This window comes from Aquarana catesbeiana, linkage group LG12 (assembly GCF_042186555.1).
Source record: "Aquarana catesbeiana isolate 2022-GZ linkage group LG12, ASM4218655v1, whole genome shotgun sequence".
NCBI lineage: Eukaryota > Metazoa > Chordata > Amphibia > Anura > Ranidae > Aquarana > Aquarana catesbeiana.
This window is the reverse complement of record NC_133335.1, coordinates 150,187,475-150,213,031: the sequence shown is the minus strand read 5'-3', so window position 1 is coordinate 150,213,031 and position 25,557 is coordinate 150,187,475. Positions and strand designations below refer to the sequence as shown.

Below are 25,557 nucleotides of genomic sequence, written 5' to 3'. Positions count from 1 at the left end.
AGTAGCAAATCTTAATAGACCCTCTTACGTTCAGAGGTGGGAGGAGGACCTGGGATGAACTTTAGAAGACACGGACTGGTCTAACATATGGCTCACATCTAAGTCATCTTCACCCAACATCTTAGCACTGGAGACAAATTATAAAGTCCTAACTCGCTGGTACCTTGTACCCGCTAGAGTGGCAAAATATTCACCTAATACCTCAGCTCTTTGTTTTCGAGGATGCCCAGAAATGGGCACATATTTACACATATGGTGGACGTGCCCAGTAATCCAAACCTTCTGGAAGGAAGTCTTCGTGATTGCATCTAAAATATTTAAAAAAATAATACAACCAGATCCATATTTAACTTTACTTAATCTAAAACCGGAATGGTTAACACTCTCTCAATTCAAACTAATGATCCAACTAATAACGGCTGCAAAACAAACAGTGGCCAAGGCATGGAAATCTCCTACATTGGTACTAGCAGAAACAATTCACAGAATGAATAATACAATGTCCCATGCTAAGATGGTAGCCATCGATCAAAATCAAATTCCAAAATTTGAAAAACTTTGGCATCCTTGGATAAAACAACAGTTTCTGTCAAACTTCAATGACTCTGTCCTGTTGCCATGGTAACAGATTAAATGACTTACAGAGACACCCATTCTAAGGCTTCAAAGAGAACTAAAAAGAATAATAAACTGACGAGCGGGACAACCTTGTGGACCATACCTCTACCTTTCAACCCTTTTTCTTCTTTCTCTTTCCTTTTCTCCACCTTACGATTAAAGCTCATTATCAGAATTTATTTGACCTATATACACTCTACTTGTAAACAATATGTATAGTAGGTATAAATCATTTAAATACCTACAAAAGTAACTAAGGAAATTATATATATCTTTAATTTAGGTTTACGTGAACCCAATGTTTAATATTTGAAATTTCATGATATTTACCTATATAAACCCTACTGTAAAACAATGAGCTTACTTTATAGATCCTTGTAAACTTACTTTATGTATCTTTATAACATTGTATACTCAATAAACTTCTTTTGACAAGGAAAACTACTGACTATATGTATACTTACCCTTCATTCCAAAGTGCGAGAATGTATTTCTTTACAAGGTCAATGATATTGTCCAGCCACACCCAGAACGAAAACCCTTTACCAGCCATGTTTTCCTGATAGGAAAAATAATTGTAATGGTATTAAAGCAGATATTTACTCACAAAAACACTGCATGCAAATGTCATTTAAACATGCAAGATAAACATGCCAATTTAGTTGTACACAAATTACACTAACAGCTGTGAAAACTGCTTTTTCTCATTTACTTTTTTCACTGCTATTCTAAAGTACAAACCTGTTTATAAAGAAAAATGCAAGGTTACAATGGCATCTAGAATGTGGTAAATAAGTTTGTGTCTTACACTTATCTCTGTGCAACCAAACAAGAAAACTTGGTATGTCTGGACAATTCCACACCTAGCTCAACATTTCAGAGCCACTCAGCACTAGTTGTGGTGCCTAGATGTCTATGGAGATGTTGCTAAGAAAGTCTTGGATTCAGAGTGATGCACTGGTGAAAGGTGTTGAAGTTTACACCAGATCATCACACAAAAAAAATGTAATGTACAAAATTACTCTAACTTCACCACACTCTAGATACCTAAGAAATCCAAGGTTGTTCTTTAAAAAAAGACCTGTACCAAAAAACGGTTTGGTTTTGGTGAATGAGTCTTACTTTACCATTGCCCATTTTTTAGCTACAATAAAGTAGTGTCCTTGATCATTAGCAAATCCCTATGGTGGAATTGAAGACTCCTGACCACAGTAAAACTAGTGTGTTCAGCCAGATATATCAAACAGATTATTACAACAATTATATTAGTCTAAATCCATGTTGGACACCCACAACCCCTTGCACTTATTTTTTTTATATAAAAGCACATTATACATACTTTAAAAATTCTACAGTTTTCTGGCCAGTCCAGGGACATGAGTTCTCCCACTTCTCCTTCCATGGTGACCAGTCCTTAATCCTAGACAGCATGGTGCTCATGTAATCACACGCGAACACCATTCTGTCCAGGAGTAATGTGAGCCGAAGTCAGCGTGATGAAGCCAGTAAAGCCTGGGCACACAAGAGTGGGTTGAATGATCCCATGGTCAATAATCCTGGCAGAGGTCTGGTGCAGATTGCAAAGAGGTGGGTCTGCAAAGGCCAGCACTTGTAGGGAGGGGAGTATTGCGGTGACAGCTACTTTATCTGTTTTCAGAAACTGGACAATGGATTTTTACTTTTGGTTTTGGTTTTCATAGCAAATCATTAATGAATGCATAACTATAAACACAGAGCGTTGGGACCTCTGTCCCTCAATAGACTCCAAGAAAAGCATTTTGCGGTACTATTTTCTCTCATCCATAGAGGGACACAGGAAGTCTTAACCTTAAGGATGTCTAACTGAGGAGTGGGCAACATAGTCAAACACACACAAGCTCAAGAAATAACAGAAAAATGGGGACTGCCTACAGCGCAAAGAGATGTCCGAAGGACCTTGTGCCCGAAGCTAGCATCAGATAAGGTCTGAACATCACCTGGTAGAACTTAGGGAAAAGAAGATCAAGTTGTAGCCTTGTAAATCTGGAAACCAGTAGCCTGATGCCCCCAGAGGCAATCACAGATTTAGTAGAGTGTGCCTTGATAGGAAAGGGGGTCCTTGTGACCCTAAGCTTGAACAATGGTCTGTCTGAGCCACATAGAGAGGATGGAACAAGCAGGTGAGCTCTGGCGAGGACCATCCACAATCAAAAAAGAGCAAGTTTATTTTTCTTAAGGAAGCACACAGAGTGGTGAGGATTACATAAAATATAGTCCCATGTACAGAGTACAATGATCGGGAGAATGTAATGTGCAGCACAGCGTACAAAGGGCAATGCCGAGAAATATATAACATACGCCAATGCGTACAGAGTGCAACATTCAATACAGAACAACGGCCATTAATATGGAACATATAACAGTAAAAGGTATGTAACCTATAACACAGTATAGAGTATGGTGGGCAGGAGTAAGTAATGTAAGAAGGCATGTTTCAAAATCATGACTTCTGCATCCTGTATGCCATGCATACATTACATAAAATACTGAAAATAACTTAACTAGCTCTTTCCTCCCTCCTTTTCACAGATCACCTCTGGGCCCTCTAGCCATAGCTCACATCTGTGCTCTCACTGCAGCTCATCACTGTGTGCCTGCTTCCTTGCCAACCACCCACACTTAATTTCTGCGACTCCCCTGTTCACAGCTCACTTGTGCATGCCCCAATCCCCCTTACATCGAGCTCTCTTCTGCATCTAGTACTCCCCTATATACAGCGCTCACCTCGGGCTCTGCACACCAAAAAAAACCTTCTTCTGTCTTCCTTACAGAAGTCGCTATTACTCCATTAGGGAGACACGGGCATTTTTCTTTAAAAAACACAGCATACTGATTGGCTGCTCTACCTCTCTCACTGGGCAGTGGTAGGGTGCACAGTGCAAACATAGCGGGTAGCCTGGGATGCACAGGGCATGTGTCCTGCACTAGCAACAACCCTGGTAGAAAGGAAGCTCTGGGCCTCAACACCACCTTGCCCTTGTGTAAAACTACCAGAGGTTCTTTACAGGATAAGGCCTCCAAACTCAGGTACTCTCCTCACAGAGGTGATGGCTACCAGATACACCACTTTATAAGTGAAAGTGGAAAGAGGAGAGTTTGATGGGTTCAAAGGGCAGTTTTTGTAGCTCTGAAAGAACCCAATTCACGAAGTCACAGGGAATTGAACAGGGGGAGCTACATTTAACAAGACTCCTAATCAATGAATGAGAAGCCAAAGGTCACAAATAAAAATCGCAAGAGTAGAGGCGTGACCATAATCAATGCCAAGCATGAAATGCTGGTCCAGACCCTGCTGTAGGATAGAGGGGATTCTTCCCAGGGAGAATCTCGCAGGATGGAAACACCATGGCTCGCACTAAGTCAAGTATGCTTTCGCGTACAATGATAGACTTTGCATGGAGTAAACCTCTAAACTTTGAGCATCAAGAGATTAACTGATTCAGAGAAACTAGTTTCTTAGAATCTAGTGACTGTGAAGCAGGATGACACACTGGTCCTTGAAACAGGAGATCCAAACAATCTGGTGTAGCAAGTTATGGGGTACTGGTAGAATTGAAAAGTAGGTTTGAAAATACATTGGTTACTTGTAAACAATATGTATAGTAGGTATAAATCATTTAAATACCTACAAAAGTAACTAAGGAAATGATATATATCTTTAATTTAGGTTTACGTGAACCCAATGTTTAATATTTGAAATTTCATGATATTTACCTATATAAACCCTACTGTAAAACAATGAGCTTACTTTATAGATCCTTGTAAACTTACTTTATGTATCTTTATAACACTGTATACTCAAACTTCTTTTGACAAGGAAAATACATTGGTATACATAGAAATGCATACTGTAATAAGTGGCAAGTATTTTTGTAGCGGATGTATAAAGACACCTCAGTCATATGCTAACTGGGTTTTTGTTGTGATCAACTTCCTGCCCAGTTCATCTGTGAGAAATTAGTTCTCGGGGTCATAAAGCATTGTCTGACTGTACACAATGGAAATCGCTGTAGAGAACTTTCTTGAAAGGAAATCTTTTTAGGTTTGGGCCAAGAGAGAGGAGATACACATTAGATTATTTTAATTCAAGCAACATTAAGGCTCCAGATTAGCCAATCAGAAACTCCTACAGTTATACACGTATTAAAATCCAGCCAGTTCTGGCATTCAATCAGTGCATGCAGCCAATTGCGAGCTCTTTGCATGATAGACACGTAGGTACATATGTAGATTGAAAGCTGGATGTGTGGCATGTCTATATCCTTGCTAAATTATTAACAGAATAACTGAGTATTCTGAAGAGGATTCATAGGTCTTGTATTATTTTGTATATACTTATATATACTTGAATGTTTCATCTGCTGCTAAGATCTAATAAATGCTACACTCTCTGGAAAAGATCTAGGTTGCCTGGAACATGCTTGAAGAGGTTGCATTCTACACCTGCACTTCCTGTTTCCACTAAAATGTTATCTATTACTTTACAACATCTGGTACAGACTAGCCCATGAAGCATCTGCCGGTCTTATTAGATCAGAGCGCCACATCTACCTGGGCCAGTCCAGGGATATGAGGATCACTAGCATGCCCACCATCTTGATCCTGTGGAAGAAGTGTCAGGAGAGGAAAAGCATAGATCATGCTTTTACTGATTCCACTAGAGGATCCCTGTATTTGGTGACAAACCTGTCCAGTTTTTTTTTTTTTTTGCACCTGGAGGCTATGAGGTCCAATGCAGTGGTCTCTAACTGTGGCACAGGACCTAAAACACCTACCTACAGGTGTTAAACCCAATTCCCTACGGATCCAGGTGCTACCAATCGTCAATATCTGGAATGTAAATGTTGGACCAACCACTGAAGTCTGCAAGCTTTGCTGTCCCCCAGTAAATTTTCCTCCTGGAATCAGCTGGAAAGTGAAGTACCTTCCAAGACAAAATTATTTCTATCTTTCTGGCTGAGGCAAGACATCTGGTTCCTCCCTGATGATGAATGTATGCCACTGCTGTGGTATTGTCTGACTGGATCCTGGTAAGATGACACGCCAGTTGGGATGTTTAGGATTGTGGGCACAACCAAATCGCCCAGTTTCAGAAGGCTGATCGGGAGATAGATTCCTCTGGTATCCAAGTCCCCTGCACTGACAAGGGGGACCTATATCGTTTTCTATAAATGGGCAGGAAGACCTGTCTTTCAACTGCTTCATGGCCTGTTCACAGCTTGCAATGCATTGTGGGATTGTCCTAAGCCAAGCTCTGTGAATGGCAGAGACAGTAGAAGGGGGAGGGAGGGTGCTTTTCTGTGCAGAGGCTACAGTTACCTTTTGCAAAGCTGGAACTAAAACCTGCTGAGGAAGGTATGTGATGGCTCTGAGGAGCCACAGAGGGGAAGATTTGTAGCAGCAGACCCCTACAGGTAATGGTATACACACCATTACTTATAATAATTGCGTAGTTTACTGTGCCCTCCCCCAAAATATACAAATCTTTGGCTTTAATCCATTCCCCTAATGCTTGAAGTCAGCAATCAAATTTGCAATATGGATGATAAAATCCTTAAATACCTGTAGTGAAAGCCTCCTGTGATAAGGCTAAGGGGCCACAAGTAAGACTCCAAAATGTAGGGTTTCAAGTAGGGACAATATTCCATGCTGTTGGTGTGAGGTCCAACTACAGGTTGCCCCGAAACGGTTAGTGGATTGTGACCTAGAGGGACCCAATACAGCAGGACTGCTCCTCTTGCATTTCTTGTCTCCTGCACTGCTTGGCAGGGATAACTTTGCATAGAATTCCAAGTAAAACCCTGGGTACTCAGGAACCACCTTCTAAAACCAGGAAAGGTTCAAAAGAATAAAGATAACCAGGTCACTGAAGGTGGCAGTAAAGACTAACAGAGATTAAAACCATGCATCTCTCGCACTTAAAAGCAGTGTTAGTAGGGTGCTACCTTGTGCCGAATGGCAGGACACAGAATGGAGTTTATGCGTGCACAACACTCCACTCACTGATGCAGCACTAAAGTCCTCACCATTTTTAACCCTTTCCCCTTTCAGTGGAAAGCACTGGAACAAATTGGGATAGTAATGCCCAACAATTAAAAAAAAAAAAAAAAAAGGAAGTAGCTCCTAACATGCAGACCACATGGCCTACTCATAAATGAGTCTTCACCAGAGGTTGTTCCATGACCGAACCTGGAAGGCACATTTGCTGCTATTGAACACAGTACACAAAGGTCTGCTACAATACAGAGCACACTCCCCACAATCGTTCAGCTCAATGGGGTCCAGGTATGGTCTCCAAAGCTATTGCTGGTAATATGCTGATCGGCATAGTTGTATAGAAAGACTAGCTCAAGCAGCATGTAGTGAAGTCTTTGAAGGAAAAAAAAAAATCTTAAGTAAAATTAGTAAAAATTATTAAACTTTTCCCAGCAGAGACAAAGCACAGGTCCTCCTAGGACGTCTGCAAAAAACTGAGGCATGTTATACGGATTCATTATGACACACAGTTAGGCAAGCTGTTAATTTATGTCGAACTCCCCAACTAAGAAAACCGAATGATTGTAATGGGCCTTGGCTACTTAGAAATCCTTTAGTCGAAAACAGTCTGACCCTTAGAGAGAAGGAGCTTAGCAAAGTATTTAAAGTGAACACAGGATGTGTATGTAATATCTTACTATGGCTAGGCACACACGCTTCGTTTTCGCTCATTCACCCGTGGCTATCAGAATACCCAGGCAGTTACTGAAACGGATAGGAAGCAGTCAATAGTGGGCTAAAGATTTTCCTCCCGGCTCAGTGGATTTTATTTAAATCAAATTTTGTTGAGCCAAGTAGTGCCAAAAGGGCCATCCATGGCTCGAATTTGAGGATTCAACAACAATCCGCTGAAAATCTAGTGCTGTATGACTAGTCCTAGTATTACTACTGTACTGTATAATGTTTGTCTGACTGCCCTGCACATTTAACAAGTGAATCTTTGTGTTGTCAGGTTCTATATATAATTAATGTGAGCTTTTGTTTTTTATTTTGCTTCTTTAATCTTACTACCCAGCAACCTGTTTGTCACCTTACTCAGCATAGTCAAAGCAGAGGAAATAAAAAATAAAATCAGTGGTAAATTAGGACATCTGTTAGTTTTTTCTTGCTGCGCCATCAATAGGGAGGACCACCCTGATGACAGTAACCACCCAAAACAGAAGAAGGGAAATGATTTACAGCTGTTAGATAAACAATAGGAACAAGTGTTCTTGGGAATCAATAGGTGGGTTTTACCGAAGACAGGACACTGACATTGTATAGAACCTTATCATAAACTGACTTTGACACTTCATGTATCATCAAAAAGGAAAAAAAAAAAAAAATAGTTACTTTGCAGAATTTGGCCCAGGTGATTTGACAGCCAGAATAGTTTACTCCAGGACCTGAAGATAAAGCAAATAATACTATTAGGGCTACAGAACACAAATTATGACACTGTATCAGTGTACATACTGAAGTACTAAGAGCTTACCCAGCAGTTTTTCGGCCAGTGTGGTTAACTGTTCAATGCTAAGGCCACGTTTTGTGGTGGAAGAGAACTGCCAGCTTAGGACCTCAGCCACCTGATCCCATGTGCCAATGGGAGGTTTGGTGAAAAAGTTGACATTCTGAAAATAAAAATATTAACTAGCACTGTAATACTGACAAATCATAGAAATGTACCGTATTTTAATCATATCCATACAATAGGCAGATCTGCATTTTGTTTGCCTTTTCTTTTATTACCTACATATAACAGCAAAAGAATGTGTATACAAATTAACTCTCCCCGCCCTCCCGAGTCCCAGTTTTGACAGTGGGCCAGGGATCTTCTCTCCGCACCCGCCGTCCCAATTTAAAAAAAAAAAAAAAAAAATGTGGCTGGGTGGGTGGAGTTCTTTGAATGGGATAACTATAGCCATTGTGGCAGCGTGTGGTTCTCAATGAACTACCAGGATGCTGATAAGCACTCTAGTTAGTGAATTGATGCTGTTATTCAGTAACTGCCTGCCCATATGATGTGCGGGCAGACACCTACACTGACAGTCTACAGAGATTGCACCCGTGATCTGCTGATTGGGTGCAATGCTTTTCAGGCTCCTAATAAATAAAATAAAAATGAACATTTCTTTTTTACTTGCAAAAAGATGTGCATTTATTTTTTATCAAGTTATCAGTCGGAGAAAAAAGTTGCAGAAAGGGTACAATTATGTGTAGGCTGGAGTGGTAACAAGAACTCACTTTAGCAGACTGTACCCTGTATCTGTGCTTTAAAAGGCTCACAAACATCCTATGCACATCAATCTTTACACTGGCCCTCATATAGTCAGCCTGCTGTAATCACTTTAAAACCAAACCTAAATTAGCATACACGTTGCAATTGAAGTACCTGCAATATTGTTATACATTCCTGTCTGAAACGTCATATTATTTAGAAATTTTTCACAAAATAGTAATGAAGGTGGGAATAGCTCATTTAAAGGTGTTGTGTTAGGCAGACGTTTAAAGCAATAGATTATGTCATTGTATGCCATTGGCTATTCTCTGGGTCAGTCAATTATATCTGATGACTGCTGTGTGCCTGTAACCCTCACGGTTTCTTCCCAAGATTATGCTACAGTCTATCAATACCAGACACATAACCTTCAAGAAAGTCACCCCATGATATTACACATCTGACCATAAAGAATCACTAAGTATTTTATAAGCAGTGTAGACCTCTCAGTATAAATCATAGTCTAGGAGCTTACAAGTAATAAACACACCGTGTTCTTAAATCGATTTCAAACATCCACTGAAGTACTTGTACTCATGACAATTTCAACCTGTGCCCTTTTGAGAATTAAGGGTTACATTGCATTACCTTTGGGTTGTTTGTCAGCATGTTGTACCACAGGATTGAGGCCCAAGCATTGGGCATCTGACAAATGTTGGATATCACTACAACTGGTAATGAATGAGTCTTCGGGGAAAAAAAAAAAAAAAAATAGATTACACCATTCAACATAAATATTAAAACACAAAAAAATACCCAATATCTGCTAGCCATAAGAAAGGAGTGTTAGCAATATAATAATTTCAGCATGCCAAGCATATAAAAAGAGAACCAGTCATGAGTGCGATTATGAAAGCGTTTAGAAATTTAGTCCACATCTGCAAAGCTTTAGCTGTTTGAAAAAAGACAAGCCATATATATATATATATATATATATATATATATATATATATATATATATATATATATATATATATATATATATATATATATATATATACACACACACACACACACACACACACATACATACACACAAAATCCTATATCCACAGTTGATCCAGAAGAAGGCGAAAAACCCCAGCAAATCATGATCCAATTTGCTACAGGAGGGAAAACATTTTTTTTCCTGATTCCCCCAAGAGGCAAAACAATTTTCCCTGGATTAACTTTACCTATAAATGTTAGTACCCAGTTATATTATTATGTACATTTAGGATCCAGGCTTTTTTTTTTTTTTTTTTTTTTTAAAGCAATCCACTGAGCTTGAGCTCTGGAGGGAGTCTATTCAACATTTTCACAGCTCTTACAGTGAGAAGAAACCTTTCCGTATTTGGAGATGAAATCTTTTTTCCTCTAGACGTAGAGTGCCCCCTTGTCCTCTGTGATGACCTTAAAGTGAATAACTCAACACCAAGTTCACTATATGGACCACTAATGTATTTGTACATGTTGATCATATCCCCCCTTAAACTCCTCTTCTCAAGAGAGAATAAATTCAGCTCCTCTAGTCTTTCCTCATAGCTGAGCTCCTCCATACCTCTTATCAGTTTGGTTGCCCTTCTCTGCACTGTCCCCAGTTGCCCGATATCCTTTTTGAGAACTGGTGCCCAAAACTGAACTGCATATTCCAGGTGCAGTCTTACTAACGATTAGTACAGGGGCAAAATGATATCTACCTCTCTGAAGTCCATACCTCTCTTAATACAAGAAAGGACTTTGCTCGCTTTGGAAACCGCAGCTTGTCATTGCATGCCATTACTAAGCTTATGATCTACTGAAACCCCCAGATCCTTCACCACTGATTCCCCCAATTGTACTCCCCCTAGTATGTATGATGCTTGCACATGCTTAGTCCCCAAGTGCATAACTTTACATTTATCAACATTAAACCTCATTTGCCACTTAGTTGCCCAATTAGACAGTGCATGGAGGTTGGCTTGTAAATTGGAGACATCCTGTAAGGACGTTATTCCACTGCATAGCTTAGTGTTATCTGCAAAGACAGAAATGGTACTTTTAATCCAAGACCCTATATCATTTATAAAGGTATTAAAAAGTAAGGGTCCCAACACTGAATCTTGGGGTACACCACTAATAACCTTAGACCATTCAGAGTAAGAGTCATTAACCACTACACTCTGAATCCTGTCTTTTAGCCAGTTTTCTATCCATTTACAAACTGATCTTTCCAAGCCTGTAGACTTTACCTTACACATTAGCCGAGTGTGGGGAACTGTGCCAAACTCTTTTGCAAAATCCATGTATACCGCGTCCACAGCCACCCCTCTGTCCAAGGTTTTACTTACCTCCTCATAAAAAGAAACCAGGTTTGTTTGACAACTTCTATCTTTCATGCATCCATGCTGTCTGTTGCTTAAAATATTTTTCCAGCAAGAACTCATCTATGTGGTCTTTTATTAAACTCTCCAGTATCTTCTAGACTATAGAAGTTAAACTAACAGGTCTATAGTTACTTGGCAAAGACTTTGATCCCTTTTTAAATATGGGTACCACATTGGCCCTATGCCAATCCAGTCATTAATGAGTCCCTAAATATTAGAAACAATGCCTTGAAATGACAGAGCTCAATTCTTTTAGGATCCGTGGGTGGATGCCATCTGGTCCAGGTGCTTTATGCACCCTTATTCTGTCTAAATATTTCTGGACCATATCCCTTTTGAGCCATTGTGGATAATTTGGGGCTGTCACTACAACCCCCATTATGGACAGGAGCTCCCACATGCTCCTTTGTATACACAGAGCTGAAGAAGGTATTTAATACATTTGCCTTCTCTTTGTCCCCAGTCACCCACTCTAGATTATTTTGCAAAGGGCCCATGCCCATGCTCAGACTTGACCTTTTTACTATTAATATATTTGAAGAATTTTTTGGGGTTTGTCCTACTATCTACGTCCTTCGTTTTGAATTTTGGCATCCTTGATTTCCTTTTTACATATCTGGATCTGGTGTATCTGGATTTTGCAAAAGCATTTGACACAGTTCCCCATAAACGTTTACTGTACAAAATAGGGGCAGTTGGCATGGACCATAGGGTGAGTACACAGATTGAAAACGGTCAACAAGGGCGAGTTCAGAGGGTGGTGATAAATGGGGAATACTCGGAATGGTCAGAGGTGGGTAGTGGGGTCCCCCAGGGTTCTGTGCTGGGACCAATCCTATTTATTTTGTTCATAAACGACCTGGAGAATGGGGTAAACAGTTCAATCTCTGTATTTGCGGACGATACTAAGCTAAGCAGGGCAATAACTTCTCCGCAGGATGTGGAAACCTTGCAAAAAAAATTTGAACAAATTAATGGGATGGGCAACTACATGGAAAATGAAAATTATCAGAGGAATCCGAGCTTAGGATATGTTTAACTGCTGCCTCCCTATAGAAAAGTCCCACGAAGGTGAAACCCAATCAAAGTATAAGAAACATCAAAAAGGGAAACGGCGCTGTTCTGTGTGAAAAAAAAGTATATATTATATATACATACACACACACACATACATTATATATATATATATATATAAATCCTTCCTATCATGTAACCATAAAAAGTGACATGTGCTTAAAAATTAATATGTGCAGAAAATAAGAAATAAATTAGAAGTATAAAAGTATAGATATGAAAATGCAATCAAATAAATAACATCAACTGATGCTATAATGCCCATCAGTCAACAAAAAACAAACTGTTGTGATAAACATCAAAATAAACATAATGACAAATTCTATACCAAATGCATAAATGCCAAGTTGATGTACTCCTCTTGCAGGAGACGCACTTTCAATCAGCCTCCACCCCTTGCTCGAACAGATATTTTAACAGGTGGATCCATAGTACTAATCCATCCCAGAAAACTAAGGGAGTATCTGTAGCTTTTCACAAAAGCCTCCCTGTTGAATTGCTTGATCATCTCTCCGACCCTCAGGGAAGGTACGTCTTTGTGAAATTTTTGCTGTGGGGAGTTAAATTTACGATAGCTAACATATATTTGCCAAATGTTAACCAAGTTCCATCAGCTTTGCAGTATCTGAAGATCCTATCTGAATTCATGGAGGGCAAGCTCATGCTCGGTGGAGATTTTAATACCCCCCTGGAGCCAACGTTAGATTCCTCCACTTCAAGGTCACGTATCTCATTCCCCAAATTGAGGGCCCTGAAACGTGTATTATACGACTTACGCCTTGTAGACGTTTGGAGGGTACTGTACCCCAAGACTCGTAACTACACACATTTTTCTCAGATACACCAGACCTATAGTCGCATAGACTATCTATTGAGTGACCACAGTTGCCTAGACTGGTCTCCTGAGTTTGAAATAGATTCTATGATCTGGTCAGACCACTCCCCCATATACTTGACATTCTCGCTCCCCTCCTCACCTATCAGGGAGTGGACATGGCGCTTGAATGATTCATTGCTAGCTAACTCGGACTGTATTACACGTATCTCGGAAACAATCTCTAACTTTTTTTGGGCCCACGCACAAGATACCACGTCGTTCCCCATCCAATGGGAGGCACTGAAAGCAGTATAACGTTGAACCTTTATTCAATTAGGATCTCGTCTGAAAAAGGAACGCTCAGCCGCTATAGTGGATGCAATCCAGAAGCTCCGAAACCTGGAAACTGACCATAAGCGTTCCCCAACAACCGAAACGCTCACTGAGGTTTCCAAAGCCCGATTACATCTCAGAGGTCTATGAGAGACATCTGCACGTACATTTGCGGACAAACTCGCTTTCCATCAATATAAATTCCAAGACAAGTGTGGCAGGTCACTGGCCCGCTCCCTGCACCCAAAAAAATCCTCTACTTTCATCTCCCATATCCAAGGACCGCATGGAGAATTAATCTCCTCACCTTCTAAGATTGCGCAGACATTCAGGGAATTTATCAATCCCTATACAACATACCTGCAGGCCAATAGTCAGGCTCCCCCTCTATTACAGAGGGGCACAAGTCCTCATATCAGGGAAACTGCGCTCCCCACTTTAGATGAGGACACCATTACCGAACTTGAAACACCTATAACAGCAGATGAAGTTGCGAAAGCCATTGCAAGTACACCAACTGGCAAGAGCCCAGGGCCGGACGGCTTTACCCCAAAGTTTTATAAATTATTTGCTCCCCTCCTTATTCCTTTCCTCACTAAAGTATTCAATTCTGTATCAGAGGGCTCAGTGTTTCCCCCACAAACACTTGAGGCTCATATTTCCCTTATTCCAAAACCAGAGAAGGACCCGACTTTATGTACAAATTATAGGCCAATATCCTTGATTGGGGTGGATTTGAAGATTTTCGCTAAAGTGTTAGCCAACAGGTTACAACCATTGTTGCCCAGTTTGATCCACTTGGATCAAGTAGGATTTGTGAGTGGCCGAGAAGCAAGGGATAACACCCTGAAAACCCTTCTTTTATCCAACTATGCCCGAACCCACGATATTCCTTTATGCCTCTTAACAGTCGATGCAGAGAAGGCATTAGACCGAGTAGATTGGCAATTCCTTCGGTTATCTCTACAACAAATAGGACTGGGAGCCCACATGATCTCAAGGATAATGTCCCTCTACTCCTCTCCATCCGCTAGGATAAGACTGAACGGTTCTTTGTCGTCGGCATTCTCTATCTCTAACGGGACACGACAGGTATGCCCCCTGTCTCCCCTTCTGTATGTTCTCACCATGAAACATTTAGCCATTGCTTTGCGAAACAATCCCTCTGTGCACGGAATAACAGTCGGACCCACTCAAACTAAACTTGCTCTGTTTGCAGATGACCTTCTTCTATTTGTGACACGTCCACACTTGTCTTTAACCTCGGTGATGCAGGAATTCCAAAGATTTGGGGAAGTCAGTAACTTTAAGGTAAACTATAATAAATTGGAAATTCTCAATATTTCTCTGCCAAAGTCGGACCTACACAGGCTTTCTACTGCCTTTTCCTTTAAAATGGGATCCACCTCCATCCGATACCTTGGTATTCAGATACCGGAGGATGCATCCCAACTCTTTTCCAAGAATTTTACCCCCTTACTTCTCAGAACTGAAGCCGATCTGTCGAACTACACATTTAAACGGCTCTCCTGGCTTGGTAGGGTGAACATCTTGAAAATGGATGTCCTTCCCCGGTTTTTGTACCTATTTCAGACAATCCCTATATATATATATCCTATTTTCGGAAATTGCGCCAGCTGTTCTCTAAATTTATTTGGAATTCAGCCCGTCCTAGAATTAGATACAAAACATTATCTCTTCCGAAAGCGAGAGGGGGAGCTGGAGCCCCGGACGCTTCATTGTACCATAAGGCAGCAATACTTACTCACATATTGGACTGGTTCCATAACCATACGACTAAGCTCTGGGTTCACTTGGAAAGCCGTATGAAATCCATTGATCTCTCAGCTCTTCCATGGACCACACCCGCAATTCGTAGGGGTTCACTCCCCCTCTGTGACCTCACCCGCCAAACGATCCAAATTTGGGATCGCTTAAACTCTGGAGGTAACATATCCAATCCTTCGGGGCCTAAGACCCCCCTATTTGGGACCCCAGCCTTCCCACCGGCTATGCACGTGACAAGCTTTGGACCTTGGCGGAAAGAAGACCATAGGAGGCTTTCTCAGGTTCTCCGTACAGACCCCACTCTAATGCCAGATACTCCCCCCGAATCGCTTTTTAGATACCCTATGCAATAGTTTCAGAAACAACAACTGACTTCCTATATCCAAACCTTCCAATCAATACCACATATTCTAGCTGAACCCACAGGATTCGAGGATATGCTCCTCCAAACCGATCCTCCAACGCACGTGGTATCACAGCTTTATTCCCTTTTGTTGAATGCTTTTCACCCTGATCTCCCACCCTACACAAAGGCTTGGGAAAAAGATCTCCAACACTCCATCTCCCCCATTGACTGGCAAAAATGCTTTATCCTAACACACAAGCTCTCCCTAGCCACTAAAACTCAAGAAAAGGGGTTTAAACTGGTGACGAGGTGGTATAGATGCCCTTCGACAATACATCACTTCAACTTGACAAACCCAGATACTTGTTGGCGATGTTTAAACTCCAGGGGCACCATGCTCCACATTTGGTGGGAATGCCCACCCATACAGAAATTCTGGCAACAGATCTTCCTACTATACTGCAAACTGATGGCGACTGCTCTCTCTCCTTCACCCGAGATAGCTCTTTTGTCCATGCTCTCGGGCACGCTCAAGTCCATTAAAAAAGATGTATTACGCCATTTCTTGGCTGCTGCTAGAATGGTGATCCCAAGATATTGGAAGTCAAGAACTGTACCTTCCCTGGGGGAGTGGGCTATTGAGGTGGACCGCATCAGAGACCTTGAACGTCTGCTGGCTGAGGAATCTAATAAAGACAACCAGTTCTCTCTTACGTGGACTTCGTGGTCCATGTTCCGATACTCATCGGACTTCATCCCCTGGGCAGAGGTCAACCTGGACGGTACCGCCTCATGACCATGCTGGAGCGACTTCTGTTCCTAACCTTTCTGTTTCTCTACTTTCCCCCTAATCCTTCTCCTCTTCATATCAATGTACTCCTTAAAATCCAGATGCAGAATACGACCCACACAAGCTAATTCTGTATAAAATAACAGGTTCCTGGAATAAGTTTATTTGTAAAAACACACGAAGTTTACATGTAATCCCCTCCCGTATATGGTGAGGGCTTTTTGGTTATCCCTGTTATATCTCAATATGTTGTTTAAAACAATGTTTTTTCCTTGTTATCTGCACACATAACGTACTACACTATGTATCCTGCGAATACACTGGATTTATTCTTATCAACACTACTACTATTAATGATGTATATGTGAAGTACATTTTCTTGTATGCTTCTTTCAATAAAATAAGATTGAACTAAAATAAACATAATGTAACTGCTGTAGGTGATGTCCAGTAATCAAAAAACAGATTATTAAAAATAAGTGTCCATATAAAGTGACATAGTGCTTCTTCCAATTAGTGAAAAGTTTTTATCCAAGGATAAGCAGAGAAAGTGCTGACAAAAGTGACTGTGCTCCCCCCTTGTGCTTTCACTTACCAGAGTGCTTCACCCCTGCAGGGGTACAAGCGTAAAAAGTACTAGTTACTAACCGGTAACTGTCTTTCTGGGAAATCTTCCAGGACGGCACACCTGAGAGATGAGAGGCTCCTCCCCACAGGAAACACAATCAATCAACAGCTGTTTTAAGTCCACACCCTTCCCCCTGATCCTCAGTTTGTAGAGAAGTAACTCCTGAACCTGGTTCACAAGGGAAATCATTCCTCATAGTCACCTTCTAGTGTTCTAAAATTTTCCCTCCTCCAACGGGTGGGAAGTAGGCCTGCCGTCCTGGAAGATTTCCCAGAAAGACAGTTACCGGTAAGTAACTAGTACTTTTCTCAAGTCATCTTCCAGGACGGCACACCTGAGAGGATAATGAAGTACCCCAGGCCTACCTTAGGGTGGGACCACTGCAAGACCCTCTTGGCGAACCTCGGTTCTGCAGTAAGCTTTACCTTTACTGCATATGCTTGATGAAGGTATCTTGGCTGTTCCTGCCTTCTCTGTTTCGGATGCAGGATCTAGGTGGAGTGGGCTCTTAAAGATGGAATCAGAAAACATGTTAAACTTGTAGGTTATCAATGTTGCCTGTCACACATCTACCAACAATGGCCTATTCTGCCTATAGGTGCTGTTTAGAACCACTAAAAAGATTAATCGGAGACCTGTGTTTTAAGACAAGGACACTACATTGATCCATAAGGGGGCCTGTCTTAACACAACCCTGTCCAGGGAAATAAAACTGCCAAAAAAGGGGGGCCCTTGACAGACAACCCCTTTTTGTTCATTTTTATCTTTACGTCAGCAAAGACTGAAGGGAAACCTACTTAAGGGAAATAGATTAACAAAAACTTAATCCCTGGGTTTAAGGCATGCCCTGGAGGAGTACAGCCAACAACCCCCTACTGTGTATACCTAAGAAACAGCAAGGAAGATCAATGAGAAACACCACTTACTGCTGTGCCTTTCTGATATACGGACAATAAGGCAGTAAATATAGGACATACAGGACACAAACAATGTTCAATCTTTGTGTATGTCTGATGTGTAGCATATACCAATACTGAGCAGAGATGTCATCACCCTCAATGTATCTCCCTGCCGAGCAGCAAAAACAAATCAGAAAAAGACAAACAACCTTCACTGTTGTGTCCTTTCTGATATGCAGCCAATAAGGCAGTAAATGAAAGACATAAAGGACAGACAACCTTCAATCTTGTATGTGTCTGATGTGCAACAACAATTTTGAATAGAGATAGCACATCCATATTCAAGTGATTTGGCATGTGACTCAACATGTCAAATCGCATGCCTAAAATTGGCAGCCATTGCCGTTAATAGCACTGTCTGAATCAGCACTGGCCACTTTGTGGTGCTGCACTGATTACCAATGGCAGTATGCGTACTACCCCTGGCACAGGTTCAATTTTGTATTTTCCAACAAAATCAGGACCATCCATCATCACTGCTGCCTTTCCGATAAGCAACCAATAAGGCAGTAATACAGGACCCACAGACAGACCTCAATCTTGTATATCTCTAATGTGCAACAATCTAACAATTCTGAATAGAGATAGCACATCCATATTGAAGCGATTTGGCATGCGACTCAACATGTCAAAATCGCATGCCTAAAATCGGCAGCCATTGCCGTTAATAGCGCTGTCTGAATCAGCACAACGTCACTTTGTGGTGCTGCACCGATTACCAATGGCAGTATGTGTACGACCCATGGCACAGGTTCAATATGTATTTTCCAACAAAATCAGGACCATCCATCTTCACTGCTAACTTTCTGATAAGCAACCAATAAGGCAGTAATACAGGACCCACAGACAAACCTCAATCGTGTATATCTCTAATGTGCAACAATCTAACAATTCTGAATAGAGATAGCACATCCATATTGAAGCGATTTGGCATGCGACTCACATGTCAAAATCGCATGCCTAAAATCGGCAGCTATTGCCGTTAATAGCACTGTCTGAATCAGCACGACGCCACCTTGTGGTGCTGTACCGATTACCAAAGGCAGTATATGTACTACCCCTGCCATCAATCTTTCCTGCTGCCTTTCTGATAAGCAACCAATAAGGCAGTAATACAGGACAAAAAAACCCCACAGACAGACCCCAATCTTGTGTAGGTCTGATGTGCAGCAATATAACAATTATGAGCAGAAATGTCATCACCAGACTCAATGATGTGCGTTTCTGGCGTGCGGCACAAAACCAGAAAGTACAGACCACCTTCCATGTTGTATTTTCTGATCTGTAGCCAAACAAAGCAGTACCTTTAGGATATAAAGGACACCCAACAAGCTTCAGCAGAGATGTCACAAATCTCAATATGTACTTTAGTTGTGCCACCAAACACCCCAGCAAGGACAAACCTTCACTACTGAGGTCTACTGGTGAGCAGCCAAGAAGGAGTCATGGTGTATCCCTTTATGAAATAACCAAACAGGGGCAATTTATTTCATAGGCATAGCCTGGGCTGTAGATACTAATCCTTCACCACCAGTGAAGGAACCAATCCTAAAATGGTTGGGCACCTTACTATAGTAGCTGTTGTCCTACCTTACCTCCGTAGATTGAGCAAACGCTAGCCAGCTCATCAGTAACTAAAATCTCAATGAGCCCAGCCCTAGAGACCAATATAAGACCTCTAAAAAGGTTACCAATTTAGCCTGGAGGTAAATAGCCACCTGCAGCCCTTAAAGAAGCAATCATATAGCTATCTAGCTCTTGCATATGTTTGCACAGAAAATCCTTAATCAAAGGATATAGGAAAAATGATTTATGGTAAATCGCTTTTAGATCTGTCACTGAGTGGACTGTAGCCCAAACCAACAAAAAGGTTTTTCTTACCCCCTGCATTAAAATATAACCACAATGTAAGAGTGGAGTGGGAGGTTGGAGCTTATGAAAAGTTACCCATAGCGAGCAACCCCCAAAAGGAGGATCTGTCACAAGGGAACCCCTACTGTGCCGCACAGAAGCTTGGTCCCTGCCACATTGTTGAAAGTTAGGTCAGCTTTTAAGCATCTTGGAGCAACTTTAAGCAGATTCCTAGCAGCTGGGCTAATAGGGCCAGATAACCTAGTGCACCTGCTGAGCAAGGGAGCTTACTCCTGAATCCTTCAACCATTGCACCATTAATAACTTGTTCAGTGGTATACCTGGCCAGTAAGGAACTCTTTGTTCTACCAGGTCACCCTCTTTGCTGTATTCACCCCTACTAATGTACCACAACCGGGTATGTAGGGAGAGGCTGGCAACCTACTGTTGTGATAACCACAGTGTCTCTGCTATAAGAGGAAGCTGTGGCTGGTGGTTTTTAGCAGTAGCTTCTGGGCTATTTTGTTATGGAGACCCCAGGTCCTGCACTGCACCACTCAGATACAGGTGGAAGGGGAAAAAATGCCTTACCTACCTCTTTCCCATCTGAGGTTGTTTAGGCACACTCGCTCCTCTGCACCACTTGTCCACCATACAGCATCTCTGATGTAGGAGGGAGCTGTGGCTGGTGTCTTTAGCAAAAGCTTCTGGGCTATTTGAATCCAGACCCCAGGGGAGATTATCTCAAATGCCCAGAAACTATCTGGCTGGGATTGGGGATTTTTGACTCACCGTTGTCGTCTTCCCCTTTTGCCACAGCCACCGGGCTTGCTTTTTCATCCTTATGGTCCACACGCAAGGAGGATAGCCGCAAAAGTGCCCCTCCCCCCCCCCCACAACTGCTGTCCCTTTAGGAAGCTGCAAGGTTAGGCTGTGTCCTGCACTGTCCAGTCAGTATATACACATGGGGGGGGGGGGGGGGGGGCAATGCCGTACGTTCCTCATTCCCATCTGAGGTGGTTTAGGCAGACATTCACCATAGTAAACTGGTGCCTCCTCAAAAAGGAGGATGTGGGCGCCTGCTCCTGCTGACTCTCAGCCTTCCCTTCTGGGTAAGAACGCGGGTCGTTCAGGCGGTGCCCTCCCCAGCAGCCCACGCGAGCTACCAGGGACCCAGGAGTCAGGAGTCAGGGGATACGATCCCCCTGGAAAGAACCGACGGCCAGCACCCCCGTCTGAACGGACGTCCGGACAGGTAAGGGGGGGGAGACAGGATAAAGGCCCCTGAAGTTCTGGGGACACCACTGTACCCAGGGGCCTTCAGCTCGCTCTCAGGGGGGCTTTTCCAGTTTCTGCTGCCCCCCCCGAGGAAAGGATAGGGGAACCCCCTGGGAAGGATAAATATATCCCGCCAGACCCAGAGGCTTCCCAGGCATTTGGTCCGGCTTCCAGGGGGAGACCACCAGCCCCAGGCTTCAGTCATTTGGAAAAAAACAAACAGTTTCGATGTGTAGGGAGAAACACAATCAAAAACTGAGGATCAGGGGGAAGGGTGTGGACTTAAAACAGCTGTTGATTGATTGTGTTTCCTGTGGGGAGGAGCCTCTCATCTCTCAGGTGTGCTGTCCTGGAAGATGACTTGAGAAATATAGATGTGATTCCAGTCTCAAAGCTGCGATATCCACCTCTTACTTAAGAAGTCACGGTGGTGTAGTAGCCCATTTGACGTAACGCGTGTAGGGGAAAGAAGTCGCAGTGGCAACGTCATCCCGCGAGCATCTTGTCGTTTCTATGCATCTGCTTAAGTGCTGCATTTGTGAGTAACGTTTTTATGTTTTAATGAGGAAATAAACCGTTTTGATATACAGGGAGCACCGGACCCCCATTGAGGGAATCTGTACTGGCTGGTATCCATCTAATCAGCAGGAGGCAGCACGGATGGAATAGGAGCTCCATGACCAGCTGATTCGTTTGTATCTCTGAGAGGGAAGCTGCTTTTTCTGACCTTCTGGTGAAACAGGGGTCAGAACGTGAGAGGGGAGACACTGGAGTCTCCTTCCCTTCCGCCCGTGGATGATCTTTTTGCCCTGAAGCTGGAAACTAGGTGGATATCGCAGCTTTGAGACTGGGATCACATCATCTATATTTTACGCTTGTACCCTTGCAGGGGTGAAGCGCTCTGGTGAGTGAAAGCACAAGAGGGGAGCAGTCACTTTTGTCAGCACTTTCTCTGCTTATCCTTGGATAAAAACTTTTCACTAATTGGAAGAAGCACTGTCACTTTATATGGACACTTATTTTTAATAATCTGTTGACTCATTACTGGACATCACCTACAGCAGTTACATTATGTTTATATTTTGATATTTATCACAATAGTTTGTTTTTTGTTGACTGATGGGAATTATAGCATCAGTTGCATTTTATATCTACACTTTTATACTTCTAATTTATTCCTTATTTTCTGCACATATCAATTTTTAAGCACATGTCACTTTTTATGGTTACATGATAGGAAGGATTTATCCTTGCTGGATATACATAGTTTGTACACCTTATATATATGCACACACATATATACGCCCACTTGGTGGTACACATACTATAAGATAGTTATACATACACACACTTTTTTTTTTTCCCCCACACAGAACAGCGCCATTTCCCTTTTTGATGTTTCTTATACATGGCAAATGAGATTTAATGAAGAGAAATGTAAAATAATGCACTTGGGTGGCAAAAGTATGAATGAAAACTATACGCTGGGGAGAGAGCCTCTCGGGGAATCTAGGATGGAAAAGGACCTGGGGGTTCTAGTAGACGATAGCAGCAGCTTGCATGCCATTGCTGAGCCTAACAAAGCAAACAGAATATTGGCATGCATTAAAAAAGGGGATCAACTCCAGAGATAAAACGATAATTCTCCACTCTACAAGACTCTAGTCTGGCCGCACCTAGAGTATGCTGTCCAGTTCTGGGTACCAGTCCTCAGGAAGGATGTACTGGAAATGGAGCGAGCACAAAGAAGGGCAACTAAGCTAATAAAGGGTCTGGAGGATGTTAGTTATGAGGAAAGGTTGCGAGCACCAAACTTATTCTCTCTGGAGGAGAGAGGCTTGAGAGGGGATATGATTTCAATTTATAAATACCGTACTGGTGACCCCACAATAAGGATAAAACTTTTTTGCGGAAGGGAGTTTAACAAGACACGTGGCCACTCATTAAAATTAAAATAAAAGAGGTTTAACCTTAAACTACGTAGAGGGTTCTTTACTGTAAGAGTGGCAAGGATGTGGAATTCCCTTCCACAGGCGGTGGTCTCAGCGGGGAGCATCAATAGTTTTAAAAAACTATTAGATAAGCACCTGAACGACCGCAACATACAGGGATATGCAATGCAATACTGGACATATAATCACACACACAGGTTGGACTTGTGTCTTTTCAACCTCACCTACTATGTAACATATTCGGTTATATTCTTTGTAACATTTCACTACTCAGTACACAGTTATGCCTGAACCCATATCAGCAACTATCAGACCTCAAGCAAGTTTCCGAGTGATTAACCGAATCTAGTAATAGGTAAATATACATCTCTCCCACAGTTCTGCTGTTATCTGTTAAATTTTCTTGAGCCAATGAACACTCAAGAAAACTGAAGATGCTATAAGAAAATGTAAATAAATAGCATAACTATAAAAAAAGATATGAAAATGTAAATATTCATTTAAACAGTTAACAGAAGTATTTTATAATTCTGTACACATTCAGAGTGTGGCTGACCCATGGTGTTTTGGGAGGATAAAGCCCCTCTGCCCACAATATACCTTTGTTGCTGAATTGCTTACCTCTAGATCAATTTTTAAGCCTTGATGGTATACTTCAGTCTCAAACGTAATTAAATGAAGCTCTTCAGTAACAATAAGTGATGCCTGAAAAATTAAAATTGGTCAAATAAACACGTGATACACAAAACAGGAATTTCCTTCAGGGCACTGGAGATGTGATGCTACAAGCTGGAGGAAAGATGTATGCTTCCCTCTGACATCTTACCTACTTGTGATGCTATGAGGATCATTTTAAAATTGTCAATTTCTGACTCACACTTTTAAATAGCTGCCATTTAAACATTTGGGTGGTGACTGTGGCACATCTGTGACCAGCTTGAATGGAAATGAAGATGAGTTTGTATTTGTTATTTAGATGCTTAGAATCCGCACCATAATACCTTATTGTGAGTACAGAGGGTGGGGGAAGCTTCCTTTAACTGAAAAAATATTTGCAGAGATTTCTGGATTTGTTAATGAATTAAAGAAAGTAGGGTTAAAACATGGCTAAAATAAAAACAAAGAACAAAAAACAACTCATCTCTGCAATACATGTATGATTCCCTGTGCTTTCTCCTCTCAGCCAGTCTCTGCCAACCTTTTTACCCCTGAGGAACACCTAAAATAGCTTTCAGGTCTCAGGTAACCCTTACTAAAACTGATTTATTCTGGATAATTGGAGAAAATGCCTCTTACATTGACTGTCAGTAGAAATAATGCAACTTTTACAATGGTGATCAGAATGCAACCTTTACAGTCAGCTAAAAAGCTGTCTGGGACATATTGCTGGTTTTGCCAAGTAGCATTGACCCAGGAACTATGCAGGTACCATCAGATGGGAGATTAATCAATAAAAGCTTAAAGTGGTTGTTAAGCCACTATGTGATCTTTATATCATCCCCATTGTTAGATGAAAACCTGCATCCTAGTGCCTGTGATAAAAAAAAAAAAAAAAAAAAAAGCAGATTTCTACCTGTTTTAACAGCGTCTCTTGGGGATCATGTGACTCTTAGCTCTCTCCTCTCCCCATCTGATAGCTCCAGCAAGCGGGGCTGAGATTCCCCTGCTGACATCAGCCGGGAGGAGAGCCGGGAGATGCTGTTAAAACAGGTTTGGCTTTTTCTTTTAATAAAAGCACAGGCACTAGGATACAGATTTTTATTTAACAGAGGGGATGATATAATGATCAGATACATTTGTAGCAGCGGGGAGAGGAGCAGAGTGGCGCTAGTGAGAGCTGACAGGCAGGGAGGGGAGGAGGACACAGACACAGGAGAGCAGGGCTGCAGATGACGGAGGCACGTAAACTGACCACGGTGTCAGGGCTCAGTTTACATAGATGAGGGCAGAAACAGGCAGAATCAGCCAGGTATTTCAGGTGTTACAGGGGGCCAAATTACACAGTACAAGCACTGTGCTGTATATCATGCTTTAAGGGAACAGGATCCATTTTCTGGGTCCCAGGTGAATAATGGCTGCTCGAAATACTTTGCAAGTACATAAAAATACAGAGTCCTCAATCTCCTCTTCTGCCTAGCACTCATGGAACCCATAAATGCTCTGTACCAGGCACTCCCATGTTTATTCAGGAACTGAAAATATGTAAAACACGTCATTCAAGTTTACCAACCTCTTCAGTTATGAATGAACACAGGAATGGTAAATACTAAAGGGATCGGTAAACATAGATGTGTTTACCAAACTGCCTGCTCCCCCATCCTGGAGAGATCTGATCCTCCTCACTGTGGGCCCACAATATGATCACCTCCACAACACACTGCCTCTGCCAGTAAAAGCAGCAGGGATTGGAGGGCACAGAAACAGCAGAGACACTGGGTTGTGGCTA

General features: G+C 41.9%; 1 protein-coding gene across 1 annotated transcript in view; it reads right to left on the bottom strand.

Annotated features, from left to right (window-relative positions):
- The window catches only part of STAT3 (signal transducer and activator of transcription 3), a 176,836-nt gene that overhangs the window by 22,010 nt on the left and 129,269 nt on the right, over positions 1-25,557 (bottom strand). The window contains exons 15-19 of the mRNA XM_073608396.1: positions 23,733-23,816; positions 9,539-9,637; positions 8,168-8,303; positions 8,026-8,078; positions 1,083-1,177 (exon numbers count right to left, since the gene is read on the bottom strand). Of these exons, the coding sequence (XP_073464497.1) occupies positions 1,083-1,177; positions 8,026-8,078; positions 8,168-8,303; positions 9,539-9,637; positions 23,733-23,816 (467 nt within the window). The remainder of the gene's footprint in view (positions 1-1,082; positions 1,178-8,025; positions 8,079-8,167; positions 8,304-9,538; positions 9,638-23,732; positions 23,817-25,557) is intronic.